This window comes from Cyprinus carpio, chromosome B10 (assembly GCF_018340385.1).
Source record: "Cyprinus carpio isolate SPL01 chromosome B10, ASM1834038v1, whole genome shotgun sequence".
In the NCBI taxonomy this organism is placed as follows: Eukaryota; Metazoa; Chordata; class Actinopteri; order Cypriniformes; family Cyprinidae; genus Cyprinus; species Cyprinus carpio.
Window position 1 is genome coordinate 7420232 of NC_056606.1, and position 17206 is coordinate 7437437.

At 42.3% G+C, this 17206-nt stretch overlaps 1 protein-coding gene across 1 annotated transcript; it reads left to right on the forward strand.

Annotated features, from left to right (window-relative positions):
• The first annotated feature begins 3762 nt into the window (after positions 1–3762).
• On the forward strand, positions 3763–5172 carry LOC109069433 (fish-egg lectin-like). Its single transcript, XM_019086069.2, has 5 exons — positions 3763–3874; positions 3970–4197; positions 4319–4530; positions 4660–4787; positions 4884–5172. Exons 1-5 carry the CDS (start codon positions 3817–3819, stop codon positions 5026–5028), a joined length of 771 nt encoding a protein of 256 aa, XP_018941614.2. The 5' UTR covers positions 3763–3816; the 3' UTR covers positions 5029–5172.
• Positions 5173–17206: the final 12034 nt, after the last annotated feature.

The following is a 17206-nucleotide window of genomic DNA, read 5'->3' on the forward strand; positions in this document are numbered from 1 at the left end:
AACCCAGCGCTGGGTAAATATTGGAAAGAACATGTGCTGGGTTATTTTGACCCAGCTAGTTGGGTCAATTTTTTTTACACAATGTTGGGATGTTTTATTTAAGTCAACTATTGTTTAAAAATTATTATATTGCTGGCTTAAAATGGTCTGGAAACTAAAAATCAGACAGAATTACTAGAGGCAACAGCAATTATCAAAAGATAAACATTTAATATTAAACAAGAACACCCATGGACATAATACAATTGTTTGGGTGAATACAGCATAGTTTACAATATTACAGACATTTAAACTCATTTAAAAAGCATTTTAAAAATAAAATAAAAAATGTAACATTTAAAAAAAAGTGCAAGTGAAAGTAACGTGACATACAGCCAAGTATGGTGACCCATACTCAGAATTCGTGCTCTGCATTTAACCCATCCAAAGTGCACACACAGAGCAGTGTACACACACACACTGTGAACACACACCCGGAGCAGTGTGCAGCCATTTATGCTGCGGCGCCCGGGGAGCAGTTGGGAGCTCAAGGGCACCTCAGTCGTGGTACTGTCACAACGCACTGGATAGCTGGCCAAACAGAGCACACCTCACTTTTCAGACCGATGAGCTTTGTAAAAATCGACACATTTCAGAAGGCGGGGCATAGAGGAGAAACAATAATGTACAGTATGTGGAAAATAATTCGTTTTTTGAACCTTAAACCACATAAACACATTTCATCACACCAAATACACAAAATAATGTTTTTTAGCAACATCATATGACCCCTTTAAACATGCAAGCACAAAAATATGCGAAAGAGCTTAACACTCGTGCGCTGTTTTCTGTGAGCACAGAACGCACACAGAGAGCCGTGTCTCACAGCCCATTAACACAGAATTGAGTTTTGCCTCTTCTTATATTTGAACGGACAAATACATACAAAATTATGCCAAAATACCTGTCTTGGCGAGTATCCTCAAAAAACTGTTAGTTATGTGAATGTAAACAGTTGAGAAAGAAATCAGATGTGTATCATTATATTGGATGCATTGCCTCTTAAAGTGACCACTGTACTAGCTGCTGTCTGTGTACTTAATGTTAATCCATGAATATAAAAGAGTGAAGGCTACTTCGTAGTTTCAAAAAGAATTAATCTATATTTAATTTATACAGTGAAGATGCAATGATATTTTACATTTGATTATTAGGCACCTGAACACCTATATACTTGAAAAATGTAAACATTGCTTAATTTGTAACTTAATTATATTTATTTATTTGTGCTTACATGATTTTAAACAGGGCCAATGGGTGCAACCTGCACTGGGAGCCCGCACACCCCAGATACAGTCCTGGCTGGAGTGGAACCATATGGCTTTAAAAATGAAGAAGCCAAGAGAAAGGTTTGACCCAAAATCTAAAAGGGCATTAAGATATCTTTAATACTTTTTTCATTACAAACATGCACACTTTGGAGAAAAACATGAAAAGTGCTTTTTCATATTTTTTAACTGTCACCATTGTCAAACAATGTTACAAAGATTGCTAAAGTTAACATATTTTACTAACAGGCCTACCAATCATGCTGTAAAAATACCATAATGATGCTGCCATCTTTCTAAAGTAATTTCCCCCTTGAAATTTGGCTCTGAATCTCAGGTAAAAACTGTAATTTTGCTGACTTTAAAATGAGAGAGAAAACTCTGAGGGATTCAGGATAGCAATGCATTTTCATTAACTTTTAACATAATTTCATTGTACTATCTTTTTACACTATAACCCAGCTTAAAACTTGTCAGAACTGACATGCATTTTCAAATAAACGTCCCTATTTTTGTATTTTTACTTAATTTTTGCAACGGTTTCTTTAAAGTTAGTTCTTTTGCAGTCCTTGTCAGAATTTACATCGATGCAATACATTGGGTGTTTTGGGAAGTGTTCCCGGTTCCGGTTGTCCTAATTAATGCAGCCTAAAAATCCTTTAACAGATTTGAATATTAGATATGTGTTAGTGTGTTATGTGTAAGCCAGGTTAAAGAGATTAATATGCCTTGTCAGGGCTTGCTTGCAACAATAATATAGTAACTGAAATAGATTTATGATATCATTCTTTGTCATTTAAACCTTCCATACACAAAGATTCAGATTCTACCATCACTCGGTTACCTCTGGGGTTAATTTTACACAACACCACTTTACACATCTGAAAATAAGAATGCATTTAGAAATTTGTATCTTCCTGGTTTTTTTTCTTTGTTTGCAGCCAATCAAGTTTTTGTTTTAACTTTCCAATCAGAATCAAGATTGACCATTCTTTTAATGAATTCAGAGAATACAGTATCTTTAAGGTGAGAGCTTCTGAGCCGAGCTGTTTACAGCATTTGCTCTCTACTGTCTCATTATTTCTATCAGGACAGAGCAAGTTACCTAATTTGTCAGCCATAATTCTATCACAGTTGAAAACCAAAAGAGGTGATAGCAGCAAGAGATTGAGGCGGCAATCTTTTACCAACAGCACTAGGCTTCTGTGTGATGAATCTGCAAAGTATATATTCCAGAATTTCTATATACTGCTCCAATCCCATTAGGGTCATACATTTATTTTTCTCAGGATTGTTCCTGGTGCATCCTTGATCAATCAATCTTGTCCCTTTCCTATATGTTTGACTTTCTTTGTATAGTAGTATTACTATTAATGCTAACTGACTGATCGCTAAATTCGGGGCGCCCCTGTCTGAGATGGAAGGAAATCAAGAGTTGGTCGAGCTATTACGACTAGAGATCACCTTTCTACCGTCTTACACTCTCTGGATATTTTATATACTTAACCAAACGCACTGCCTGAACAAAGACCAGGAGTCAGATATGCGATCAATTAAAGAAACACTTTTGCAGTTTGCAGTTTTATCAAAATCTGAATCTTATCAAATATGGTTCACTACACACACAATGAGAGCAGCTTCTTAGAGAGTAAAAAGGCAGAATAAAGCAATATTCAATATAGTTTCTAACATGCATAAATGTAACTTTAATTGTTCAAGAAGAAACAAATATATTTATTATGAAGGTCGCAACGTCTCCTTCCATAGTTGGTTCAATTGAGATGTTTACTGAAGGCTTTTTCCCAATAAAGCTATCAGTTTGTTTCTTCAATCTAAGCATTATTTGCAGCCCGTTCGTTAGCACTAAACATTTTATGATTGTGGTTCATTCTGCAATAACTGTTGCAAACTATGTCAGGGCAATTTCACTTTTCATAAATATTATAAAAAAATTATTTGTATTTTTAGGATTATTATGTTCCATGTAGAGTAATTCATGAGAAAGCAAAGATCCACTGGATCTGTGGAAATACATAGACTAATGCTTTTTTGACTATCGCATTCCTTTTAAAAACATCACATCACCTTCATATTTTATCAGCCGTGCTGGAACACTTAACTTGTTTGCTTTTATCATTTAGAGACATGAGAAAAGTCATAAGAGAAACTGTTCCTTGTTAAGTTTGACCAGAGATCCAAAAAAACAAGTATTCTCTTACAGATCCCCATTCCATAGGCATTGTAAATTTCCCCCCCCAGTCTAATCAGGAAACATATTTCGGCTATATAAGCTATCGCTCAACAGCATTTACACACACTGAATGCAAGTTCTATTACCTGCATCTCAAAGGAGGATAATCCACACTGACTGCTGAATCCTCATCTAACAAGATAAGGTTGTTCCTTTAATTATTGTCACTGTGGTATTGATTTTTCTTTTTTTTGGTTTTTTTATATAAATGAATTCTGGTTCTGAACAGGTCTAAACAACAAACTGTAAAGTGGAGCAATGAAGGTTTATCAGAGCGTCCTGTTACTCTTCTGCTGCCAGTTCCTTCACACTCTGGGTAAACAATGTTTTTTATTTATTTAAAATGTTTTATGCATATTTATAACCCTCTGTATTTGCAATCACTGATTATTTTGCACCTTGTTTTCACAGCTTTAGACTGTAGTGTGATGAATGGGAACCTGAAGCAGATAGATGCTGGGTCGGGCTCAGTGGTTGGAGTGAACAATTTTGATGAAGCCTTCATCCTGGAGGATAACGTCTTCACAAAGATCAACATCTCTCTAAAGCACTTCACTGTTGGTCCTGCTGGTTGGCTGGGGGTGAATGCAGCAAACAACATCTTCAAGCTTCAGAGTGGCAGGTTCATTCTGTTTCCAGGTGAACAGTCATGAATTTACATTTTAATTTTAAAATAGTTCAGCCACAGTCCCAAAGAAATCATCTTATTGTTTATGGTCCCTATTAAATCCTTCATTCAACCTGTTGATTGTGTTGTTAGGGCTTCTCAAACAGGTGGATGCTGGAGGTGATCAGATCCTTGCAGGTGTCAATATATATGAAGACATATTCTGTTTAAATATGGATGCTAATGACAAATGGCCATCCAGCACTACCCCTTGGGTTCAAATTGGTGGAAAGCTGAAGTACTACAGCTGTGGCCCATACAGCTGTTGGGGAGTGAACATCTATGACCAAATCTGGATCTTGAGGGTAATGACACAATGCTAAATACAAGAGCATATCTTCCAAGGGTTTGATTTTCTGATAGAAATTAAGAAACGAACACAATGAAAGCATCAAAAAACAGTTTCCTGAGGTCTCTCTTTTGGTCTCGTGCAGGATGTGTCTAATAATGTCTGTTCTGGGGCCGGCACCTTTGTGAATATTGGTGGACTTCTGTCCATGATTGAAGTAGCAACTGATGGCAGTGTCTTTGGTGTCAACTATCAAGGGAGCTTATTCCAAAGGTGAGCTGAACAGTCATAATGTTAAACTGGTCAAGCATTATATTTTTTGTAATCCAAATGCTGCATTCGAGAAACCATCATTATTGTGTATTGCAGAATTGGTGTCACTCGCGCCAACCCCGCTGGCACAGACTGGATCTCAATGGTTGCCTGTCCCAATGGCCACAGGCATGTGAGCTTTGACCTGGGAGTGCTGTGGGTCGTGTGTGTTGACGGCTCCATCCGTAAATGTACTTTATAGTCTGTCATGCAGCAACAGAGAAGCTCAATCACTAACAGAATTCTCAGTGTAATCAGTCAGTGTAATTGTAATCAGAGTAATAATAAAGTAATCAGTCATTATTAACAGAAAACTTAAAGCTTGATTATCCATTCTTTTCTTGTCTTTTTCTTGCTGTCAAGTGAATAAAGCATTATGAAAGCATCATTCTCATCAGTGTTGTGTTTCTATTGTGTATTATATGGTTCAGTTGTTCTGTGGAGAAGTTTCATGTGATGCACAGACAACCATGGAAATTGACACTATTCAAGAAAATAGGACATTTGTTCATGTTTTATTTCTAATTTCTGATTAGAACTTTAATTCATATTTAGCCATTTCTTAATCTATTAGAGATGTAAATACATAATGCTGTGTTAGATCCCGCTGACACTTGAGGAATGTTGGCTTCAGTCTCTTTAGCAGATCCTGTATCCACTGACATCTAAAACCAGTTAACACTGCATTTGATCTGACATAAAAGTTATGAACTTGTCTATTAACCCAAGAGGGAAAACTAATCAAGGAACGAGCAGGAAACAGGAGATGAAATTATGGTAAAAGTGACTGTGCATATTTCTCAGACTTTGTCTGAGCAGCAAATTCAAAAACTACACAAATGCTGGATTAAAAACAACCCAACTTGGGTTATTTTGCAACCCAGCACTGGGTATATATTGGAAAGAACACGTGCTGGGTTATTTTGACCCAGCTGGTTGGGTAAATTTTTTTTACACAATGTTGGGATGTTTTATTTAAGTCAACTATTGTTTAAAAATTATTATATTGCTGGCTTAAAATGGTCTGGAAACAAAAAATCAGACAGGATTACTAGAGGCAACAGCAATTATCAAAAGATAAACATTTAATATTAAACAAGAACACCCATGGACATAATACAAGACAAATTGATTCTATTTGGGTGAATACAGCATAGTTTACAATATTACAGACATTTAAACTCATTTAACAAGCATTTTAAAAAAATAAAATAAAAAATGTAACATTAAAAAAAAAGTGAAAGTGAAAGTGACGTGACATACAGCCAAGTATGGTGACCCATACTCAGAATTCGTGCTCTGCATTTAACCCATCCAAAGTGCACACACACAGCAGTGTACACACACACACACTGTGAACACACACCCGGAGCAGTGGGCAGCCATTTATGCTGCGGCGCCCGGGAGCAGTTGGGGGTTCGGTGCCTTGCTCAAGGGCACCTCAGTCGTGGTATTGTCACAAAGCACTGGATAGCTGGCCAATCAGAGCACACCTCACTTTTCAGAACGATGAGCTTTGTAAAAATCAACGCATTTCAGAAGGCGGGGCATAGAGGAGAAACAATAATGTACAGTATGTGGAAAATAATTAGTTTTTTGAACCTTAAACCACATAAACACATTTCATCACACCAAATACACAAAATAATGTTTTTTTTAGCAACATCATATGACCCCTTTAAACATGCAAGCACAAAAATATGCGAAAGAGCTTAACACTCGTGCGCTGTTTTCTGTGAGCACAGAACGCACACAGAGAGCCGTGTCTCACAGCCCATTAACACAGAATTGAGTTTTGCCTCTTCTTATATTTGAACGGACAAATACATACAAAATTATGCCAAAATACCTGTCTTGGCGAGTATCCTCAAAAAACTTTTAGTTATGTGAATGTAAACAGTTGAGAAAGAAATCAGATGTGTATCATTATATTGGATGCATTGCCTCTTAAAGTGACCACTGTACTAGCTGCTGTCTGTGTACTTAATGTTAATCCATGAATATAAAAGAGTGAAGGCTACTTCGTAGTTTCAAAAAGAATTAATCTATATTTAATTTATACAGTGAAGATGCAATGATATTTTACATTTGATTATTAGGCACCTGAACACCTATATACTTGAAAAAATGTAAACATTGCTTAATTTGTAACTTAATTATATTTATTTATTTGTGCTTACATGATTTTGAACAGGGCCCATGGGTGCAACCTGCACTGGGAGCCCGCACACCCCAGATACAGTCCTGGCTGGAGTGGAACCATATGGCTTTAAAAATGAAGATGCCAAGAGAAAGGTTTGACCCAAAATCTAAAAGGGCATTAAGATATCTTTAATACTTCTTGCATTACAAACATGCACACTTTGGAGAAAAATATGAAAAGTGCTTTTTCCTATTTTTTAACTGTCACCATTGTCAAACAATGTTACAAAGATTGCTAAAGTTAACATATTTTACTAACAGGCCTACCAATCATGCTGTAAAAATACCATAATGATGCTGCCATCTTTCTAAAGTAATTTTCCCCTTGAAATTTGGCTCTGAATCTCAGGTAAAAACTGTAATTTTGACCCCCCTCTACAAAATAGTGGATTACTGAGTTAAAATTCATGGTATTTAATATTATGGCTTTCATCACTATACATGTTAATCTTTCTTCATAAAATGAAATAAAAAAAATACTGACAAAATCAGAAATTTGAGCCAGGGAAGTTTCTAAAAAAATTGGTTGATTTGACATGGAATGACCCAGATAGGGTTGGTTGTGTTTTATGCAACTGTCAAACGGTCAAATTTCAGGCATGTGGTTGCTTATTTAAAATGAATGACAATTGATGAACAAGACTAAGAAGCTTTACAACAACAAAGGGGCCAGATTTCTATTAAACAAATCAAGGAAGTAACCTTTGCACACCAAAAATCAAACCCATAAGGATGTTCAATATGAACCTTCTGGGTTTCAGAAGTAAAGAAAACAACTCAGCCACAGCGCAGGGGAAACACAAGGAATGAGGAAGGAGAAGCGCTTTACATTACCTGGCCTGTTAGTTAACTTCACAACACTTTGAAGAATCAGAATTCTTTTTTTTTTTTGTCATAAGTGTCTGGGGATGATTTGTGCTGATTTTCATGGATCAGGGGCCCATTTTCAAGATTCGAAAAAGCAGTTTTTTTGAAAAATTTAAAATAGCAGAAAGATTCTCAAGAATGTCATTAAATCCGAGCCATCAGTAAAGTACAATAATTAACTTGATATGAGGAATGAGAATATGAGAAATTAAATAAGAGTGTGTGAAGGTGTATAGGCTATATATATATATATATATATGTATATATATATATATATATATATATATATATATATATATATATATATATATATATATATATATATATATATATACAAAAAGCCCCCAAGGACATCTTGCCCCAAAATATTAGTTTGTTTGAAAATCTTAGCACCATTTTTGAAAATATCACATACAAAAACAACATATGTTGTTCTATGTCAGCAGCACCGAAAGTGGATACGTTGTTTACGTTGTATACTTTGGTATACTTTACACACAGGTGTCGAAACCGAGGAAGAAGCGCGGATTTGCAGAGGTTATCCATTTGCTCACGGGCCTTCACCAGGAACACCGTCAGGCGCTGTTGGAGATGCGGGATGACCAGGAGCGTTCTTTCCACACCTTGGTGGAGTCGTAGCAGGAGGACCGCAAGCTTTTCCAGAGCTAGATGGACCAGGAGGTCCGGGCAGAAGGGGCTTCACCTCGGAACCCAGCCACACCCACTCATGTGTCCCTGAATAAGATGGGGCCACAGGACGACCCCGAGGCCTTCACTGATTTGTTCGAGAAGTCGGCCAAGGCATGTGGGTGGCCACGAAAGCACTGGCTGGTGTGTCTCAAACCACTGCTCTCAGGAGAGGAAAATGGTTGCCGGTTCGGGGAAGCCATGTCGATCAGATCCTGGAACGTGTGGTGCCGAAGCAGTTTATCGGCCGTCTACAGAGGAAGACTCTCAGTGGGTCCAGTGCCACTGACCAACGTCTCTGGACCTGGCCATTCAGCTGGTGGAGGACCAGATGGTGGCATGCCCAGGGGTCAGCGAATCCCTGCCAGCTCCGGAGTCTGCCGCCCAGTGGGCCGGCCTGTTGCCGTTGCGGGGACCCGGGGCAGTTCTTTGACCGGTGCCCGGTGATGGCCGTCGGGATGCTGATCCAGGTCCCAGACACCCTGCAGGCTTCCCCTGATCCAACTGGCTTGTACCAAATACCTGTGAGTATTTAAGCGGGGGTACTCATCATGCTTTGGTGGAATCAGGTTGTAACCAGACCTTGAGCCATCAAAGCCTGATTCAGCCCGAGGCATTGGATAAAAGCCGCATGGTTCCAGTACGGTGTGTGCACAGGGATGTGGTAAAGTATCCGATAATATCCGCTGTTATTCAATTTTGGGGACAAAAGCATAGTGTAGAGGTTGCAGTTAACCCGCACCTCCGACATTCACTAATTTTGGGAACACATTGGCAAGTGATTAGTAAATTATTGCGGTATTTGTGTGTGGATGTCTCTTGTGGAAAGAGAAAGCCTAGAAGCGGGGCAGTCGCGCAAGTGGGAGTGGCTGAACTGGGACCGCTAGCCAGGGGACCGCTGAGCCAGGGGAACGAAGCGCTAATGAGAGGCTAATCCTCACTGAGCACTATGATTTTCCCAGGGGGGCAGGGTTTCATATTTTATTGAAGCATCCCTGGGCGCCGCCATTGGCTAGCGGACCCCCACCTGCTGTTAGCATTCCATTGACTCCCATTCATTTTGGCGTCACTTTGACAGTGAATAACTTTACATCTGAGGCGTTTAAAGACTCCATTTGTCTATTCATTATTTCTAAAGAAACACGAAAATGTATAAAAGGCCCTATTACCTTGTATCTTATGTTATGGCCCCATAGAAGCAGTTTTTGTAAAAATAAGCTAACGATTGCGTCATAATGTGAGTCTGTGTGTCGCAGTGTAGAGATTTTAGTATGTGGAGGGGGGGAAGCTCGCAGGCAATCTTTTACTGTCTATGAGGCTATCGGGGGGACAAGGGAGTCAAGGGAGTCAAGGGAGAAGCCCATAGTGAGTCCATAAAAGCAACGGGACAAAATTATTCAACAACGTCTGCAAGATTTGGTGGGTGATTCAAATTTCTCTTGGCACAGCGATTAGAAGACGTACAATTGTCAGACAGGTTGCTCACGTGACATTTTACGTCATCAAGCTGAGTTTGAGTCTGCGCAGTAGCTTGACCCCCAGGAAGTGCGTGCTTCTAATTGACTTCACTTGTCTCCGTTGAATCCAACGGGGTCGCTGTGTCCATTTCTTTTACTGTCTATGGATTTTCCCTGGAACAGTCCCAGGATGAGACACAAAAACATGCTTATGAACAGGTCCAGTTGCCCGTCCACTCTCCTATCCATATTTTGCTCTCTCTACGACTCTCTGTCAATTGAGGCACCAACTGACTTTTTCGGGATCTTCAGGAGGTGATTGGAGTTTTATTTATCTTATTTTGACAAGCCTCTTGTACGGCAAACAACAGAAAATTGGAGCATTCAGGATAATTAAAGGGGACCTAATATGCCCCTTTTTACAAGATGTAAAATAAGTCTCTAATATCCCCAGAATGTATCAACCCTCTACATTGTGAGTAAACCACTCGCATTTGCAACTAAATCTTCACTCTGGGCTACTAAATGATGTGCAATATTAGCCAATGGCTAATAAAGTCTTTGATTTTACTCGCCAGTGTGTGAGATGGAAGCTAAGTATAAGTTTAGCTTAGATATATTTTCACTCACAGAACACTCTGAGTGCTTCAGTTTCACTCTCCGTCAAGCGATCTGTGCTATTTTTCAGATGATTTGAATGGATGGCAGCCCACCTGTGTTTGTGTATTTGGCGTAGTGTAAACTCTAGTGTGAAGGTGCACAACTCACTGTAGCTTTCTCTCACGCGCGCAAAGTGAGAGAGAGCGAGAAAGTCTTACGTAACATTCAGAATTGACACACTACATGCAAACAATATTCTTTGTTGTATTTTCCTGTCAAAATAACGCAGTTCTGTTTGGAATTCTTTAGCTTTTAAGAACTGCAGGGTTCTCCGGTAGTGGGCGGAACTAATGCGCAAACGACAATCTCATTGGCTGGTGCTCACCTATCATCATCCCTGTTTTGATTTCAGCGAATCAGAACGCACACAACCAGCAGCTCGTTAATCCTTGGTGCGTTTTATATTGTTCTTATTAGTAGAATTCGTATAATAATAATAATAATAATAATTATTATTATTATTATTATTATTATTATTATCTTATCAGTATTATTGTTATTTTTTTTACAGTTACAGTGAATGTGAATGAAAGAAAAGCAACAGGTCCTGTGTTAAGTTAAGTTGACTAATTTGCATTCATACATGGTTACAATTCTAATTACTAAACTTCTATTATAAAATAATACTTGATTATCATATTATAATGCTTGACTGACTGATGTTAAGAGTGTACTTTCAGATATTTAAAAAGCTGTGCCATTTTACAAACATTTTGTATACACACACACACACAAACACACATATAGTCAGTGTTGTAGTCGAGTCACCAACTGTCGAGTCCGAGTCGAGTCTCGAGTCCAAGTCCGAGTCACCAAAGAAGAGTCCGAGTCGAAGTCAAGTCTTGAGTCACGTATTCAAGTCCGAGTCGAGTCTCGATTCCCCAGTGTTCGAGTCCGAGTCGAGTCTTGAGTCCCGTATTCGAGTCTGAGTCGAGTCTCGAGCTCCCAGTGCCTACATGTCTCCACTCTGGGACCCTCAAAGAACTGATAAAATGTATAAAAGAGGTTCTACATTAAGCAAAAATGACACCACTGTCACGATTGCAAAGGGAGTTTATTTACTGATTTGACATATACACTTTGCTACACACTTTGCAACTTTACGACGCCATCAAAAGCATGTGTTTACTTCAATTGTTGTGAACTTGTGATTGAGAACTAGCGTAGAAAATTTACAAATTGCATGTTTAATCATGCTGCATTTTCATGTTGCATTTTAAAAGCATCAGATTTGAAAGCATGGTACTGCTCAACCTTGCATGGTGAGGCCTCATCAAAATGCCTCCATGGCTAAATACCCTTTCAATGGGTGCACTGGTGGCAGGAATACAGAATACCTGTGTGGCAAGCTGATAGAGTGCAGGGAACTTGACTTTGTGCTGCTGCCAAAACCCAAAGCATGGGGCTGAGTCCTGCTCGGCAATCAGGTCAAGATATGCAGTCAACTGAGCATGGACAGATGGCTTGTTGTTAGTCGAGGAGGAAGTCTTCCGATAGTGGGAGAACATTTTCAGCTTCTTCTGAGGGGCCTCAGGAGGAGATGCTGGAGCATCACCTACCCCTGGCCCTGTTGCAGCGGCTGATGATGGTAACTGTTGTTTCTCGCCTTCTGCTTTGATATACTCTGAAACAAAAGGAGGCAGGAGAGGTATGGGTAACACTTTACAATACGGTTCATTAGTTAACATTAGTTAATGTATTAACTAACATGAACTAACAATGAACAATCCATTTGTTTCTGTATTTGTTCATCTTTGTTAACGTTAATAAAAATACAAGTGTTCATTGTTGTTTGTACATTAACTAATATTAACAAGATTTTAATAAAGTATTAGTAAATGATGAAATTATTGAAGTAAAGTTGCATTGGTATCGTGTTTGCACTATGTGGGTGGAGTTTGTGTGTGTGTTGCTCGTCAGCACTGATTGTTTCATGTGACGACTCCATTGATTGTTCATTGACACCAGCTGTTACTCATTACCCGATCCCTATTTATTGCCCTGTCTTTCGTCTTGTGTTTGTCAGAGCGTTGTATGAAGTCTCCCGTTCGTTTGCCTGGTTTCTCGTTCCTTATTCCTCTGTGCTGTATTCATCGCTGTTGTCTGACCCTGGAACCCCGTCCACTCTTCACCACCGGATGCATCAACTCACCACCACGGACTGCTCATCTCAGGCCTGTGTCATGCTCTACTGCTGCCTCACCTCACCGCCACTTCCTGGATCATCGTCTGTCATCGCCGCGACCATCCGTTGTTTCACCTGGACTCATTTGTATCTCTGCCTTTAATACACTTTCGTATTTTACTCTTGCACTTGCTTCCTCACCATTTGTTACCATTACAGAACGCTCTGACCAATCATGGAAGCAGCAAGTTCCACGTCACTCTCCGAATTCATCCACCACAGTGTCAACTGAATGGATCAGCAGCAGGAGAGCATCGTCAACACCGGACGCGCTGTCCAAGCGCTGGTGACACAGGTGTCCGAGCTCACCCAGCAAATCCAACAACTGACGACTCCCGCTGCGCCACCCACGCCGTCGGTTCCCCGGCCTACCTCCGAACCCAGCTACCGACCCGAGCCACGCCTACCAGTTCCCGAGAGCTACTCCGGTGAGCCCAACTACTGCAGAACATTCTTAACTAAGTGTTCCATGCATTTCTCCCTGCAGCCGCGAACCTTTGAGACTGAGGAGTCCAAGGTAGGGTTCGTGCTGACTCTGCTTTCTGGGAAGGCGGCCCTGTGGGGAACGGCGGTGTGGGAGAACCGAGATCCATGCTGCGCCTCATTCCACTCCCTCTCCGAGGAAATGTGGAGAGTTTTCGACCGGGCTGTGGCTTGCAGGGAGGCGGCCCGCGAGCTGGTCGGAGCTCAAGCAGGGAGACCTCTCCGTGGTGGATTACTCCATCCGGTTTCGCACCTTGGCGGCTGCGTGCAAGTGGAACGAGGAGGCGCAGTGTGGGATATGTTCTGCATGGGTTGGCCCGACCGTGTTCACAAGGAGATCTACCTACTCGAGTTGCCAACCAGTCTTAATGGTCTCATCGACTTGGCGCTCCGCGTGGATGCTCGCATCGAGCGCCTGGGGCCGCACGCCTGTCCTACACGTCTCCCCGGCAACCTTGAGAGTGGCGGCTCGAGTAGAGGGAACACGGCCGGTCCCATCTTCGATCACGAACCCATGCAGGTGGGTAGAGCTCGAATGACCCGGGAGGAGAGAGAGAGGCGGAGGTCCCGAGGACTTTGTCTGTATTGCGGCGGCTCTGGTCATTTTCTACTCTCCTGCCCCGTAAAAGAGCCAGCCCGGTAGTAAATTTGAGGCTACTATCAGGTGGGATCTCTGCCGGGAAGTCCTCAATACCATCCACTCTCCTTCCGGTGAAACTGAGATGGGCCAACAACACGCACACCTGTCACGCCCTTCTGGACTCGGGAGCCGAAGGTTACTTCATGAACACCACTCTTGCACAACACCTGAGACTCTCGATCACTCCTCTGTCACACCTGATCACTGTCAGTGCACTCAATGGCCAGGAACTACCCTAAATTACCCACACCACTGGACCTATAACCCTTCTCACATCCAGCAACCACACCGAGACCCTTCCCTTCCTCCTCATGGACTCCTCTGTGGCACCCATCGTCCTTGGTCACCCCTGGCTGGTCAAACACAACCCACGAGTGGATTGGGGTTCCAACACTATCACCTCGTGGAGTGAATGTTCATTCATGAGTCTTGTCTGGTTTCTGCTTGTCCTGTTGTATCTGTTTCTGTGTTTCAGGAGGAGGCAACGGTTTTGTCAAACGTGCCCGCTGAGTACCTGGACCTGAAGGATGTGTTCAGTAAGTCCCATGCTGCTTCTCTTCCTCCGCATTGTCCCTATGACTGTGCTATAGAGTTAGTGCCAGGTAAGTCTCCGCCTAAAGGCAAGCTTTACTCTCTTTCAGTTCCTGAGAGGGAGGCCATGGAGAAATACATTTCTGATTCTCTAGCATCGAGGTTCATCCGCCCTTCCTCTTCACCAGTGGGGGTGGGATTCTTTTTTGTGGGGAAGAAGGATGGTTCTCTGCGACCTTGTATTGATTACCAAGAGCTGAACAACATCACGGTAAAGAATACGTATCCTTTGCCGTTGATGTCTTCAGCCTTCGAGAGGTTACAGGGAGCATCCGTCTTCACAAAATTGGATTTAGGTAACTCTTATCATTTGGTCCGCATCAGGAAGGGGGATGAATGGAAAACCGCTTTTAACACTACCAGAGGGCACTTTGAATATTTGATGATGCCGTTTGGGCTCTCCAACGTGCCTGCGGTTTTCCAAGCACTCGTTAATGACGTGTTGAGAGACATGGTAGATCAGTTCATATATGTTTACCTGGATGACATACTGATTTTCTCATCATCTCTCCAGGAACACGTGCAACACGTCAGATGAGTGCTCCAGAGGTTACTAGAGAATGGGCTTTTTGTCAAGGCGGAGAAATGCAATTTCAGCCAACTAGTCTCACCTCTGACTGCCTTGACCTCCCCCAGAACTACGTTCAGGTGGTCGAATACAGCCGAAACTGTATTTTCCAACCTCAAGAGCCGCTTCGTTTCGGCTCCCATCTTAGTCGCCCCTGATCCCACACCGTCAGTTTGTGGTGGAGGTCGACACATCAGAGGTGGGAGTAGGTGCAGTTCTTTCCCAACGTGCTGCCTCAAACGACAAGATGCATCCTTGCGCGTTTTTTTTCCCATCGTTTATCTCCTGTGCCGAACGTAATATGACATTGGTAACAGAGAGTTGTTGGCCGTCAAATTAGCCATTGGAGGAGTGGCGTCATTGGGTTGGAGGGGTCGGGGGTACCTTTCATCGTCTGGACTGATCATAAGAATTTAGAGTATATTAGAACTGCCAAAAGATTCTACTACTGGAGGGATGGTTGGTGGGTGTTTTTCGGTCATTTTTATTTTTCTCTATCGTACCGCCCGGGTTCCAAAAACGTCAAACCCGATTCTTTGTCACGTATTTTTGATCCATCCGAACGCCCGGTGACTCCCGAGTGTATTTTACCTGAGAACATAGTCATCTCATCACTCATATGGGAGGTCGAATCGAAGGTCAAGACGGCCTTAGAAGGGGTAGCGCCTCCGCCTGGGTGTCCACCGAACCGTTTGTTCTGGAGGGGTTACGGTCCGACGTGATTCGATGGGGTCGCTGCTCCAATGTCGCTTGTTATCCAGGAATAAGCCGCACTAGATGTTTGGTAAAGCAATGATTCTGGTGGCCACTTATGGCTCGCGACATTCACGATTTTGTGTTGGCCTGCTCCGTTTGCGTCAGTGGTAAGACATCTAACCGACCTCCGGATGGGTTTATTCAACCGCTGTCTGTCCCTTCGAGACCCTGGTCCCACATCACTCTAGATTTTGTTACCGCCCTCCCGCCCTCTAATGGCATGACGGTCGTTTTGACCGTAGTGGACCGATTCTCGAAGGCGGCACATTTTATTCCCTTGCCCAAATTACCTTCAGCCAAGGAGACAGCAGTCACTGTGATTGATCACGTCTTTCGGTTACATGGCCTCCCGGTAGACGTGGTTTCTGACAGGGGATCCCAGTTTGTGTCCAAATTTTGGAGGGAGTTTTGTAAATTGTTTTGGAGCGACGGTTTAGTCTGTCTTCGGGGTTACCATCCGCAGAGCAATGGTCAGTCTGAGGAGGCCAACCAGGATTTGGAGAGCGTTGCAATGTTTGGTCTCCAAGAATCCTTCTTCCTGGAGTCGCGCAGCAACTCTCTATGGTTGAGTACGCTTATAACTCGCTACCAGTGTCATCCACGGGCCACTCTCCGTTTGAATGTAGTTTAGGTTACCAGCCACCTATTTTTCCTAGTCTGGAATCTGAAGTCGCAGTCCCCTCCGCTCATGCATTTGTCCAGAGGTGCCACCGCACGTGGACCAGAGCCCGCGAGACTCTGCTCCAAGTGAGGGCGCGTACCAAGGCCAAAGCCGATCGCCACCGGTCTAAGCCTCCCGTATACGTTGTGGGTCAAAAAGTGTGGCTTTCTACTAGTAACATTGCTCTCCGTTCCGTTTCTAATAAATTAGCTCCCAAATTTATTGGCCCGTTCCCTGTCACCAAGATCATTAGTCTGGTGACAGTCTGCCTCAAACTACCTCCGGCGTACAGGAGGATTCATCCCGCCTTCCATTTGTCCAAAATTACAACCTGTGTTTTATTCACGAATTAACCTGCCCACCCCGGCCCCCCCCCCCCCGCCGCGTCTCGTAGATGGGGATCCCACATATTCGGTTAATCATATTCTAGACTCGAGACGGAGGGGACGAGGATTTTCAGTACTTGGTGCACTGGGAAGGTTACGGTCCGGAGGAGAGGAGCGGGGTACCTGCTAGGGACATACTGGATCACTCCCTGATAGATGATTACAATCGACAGGTAGGGTCGGCTGGGAACACCAGGAGGCGTTCCTCGAGGGGAGGGTACTGTCACGGTTGGTAAA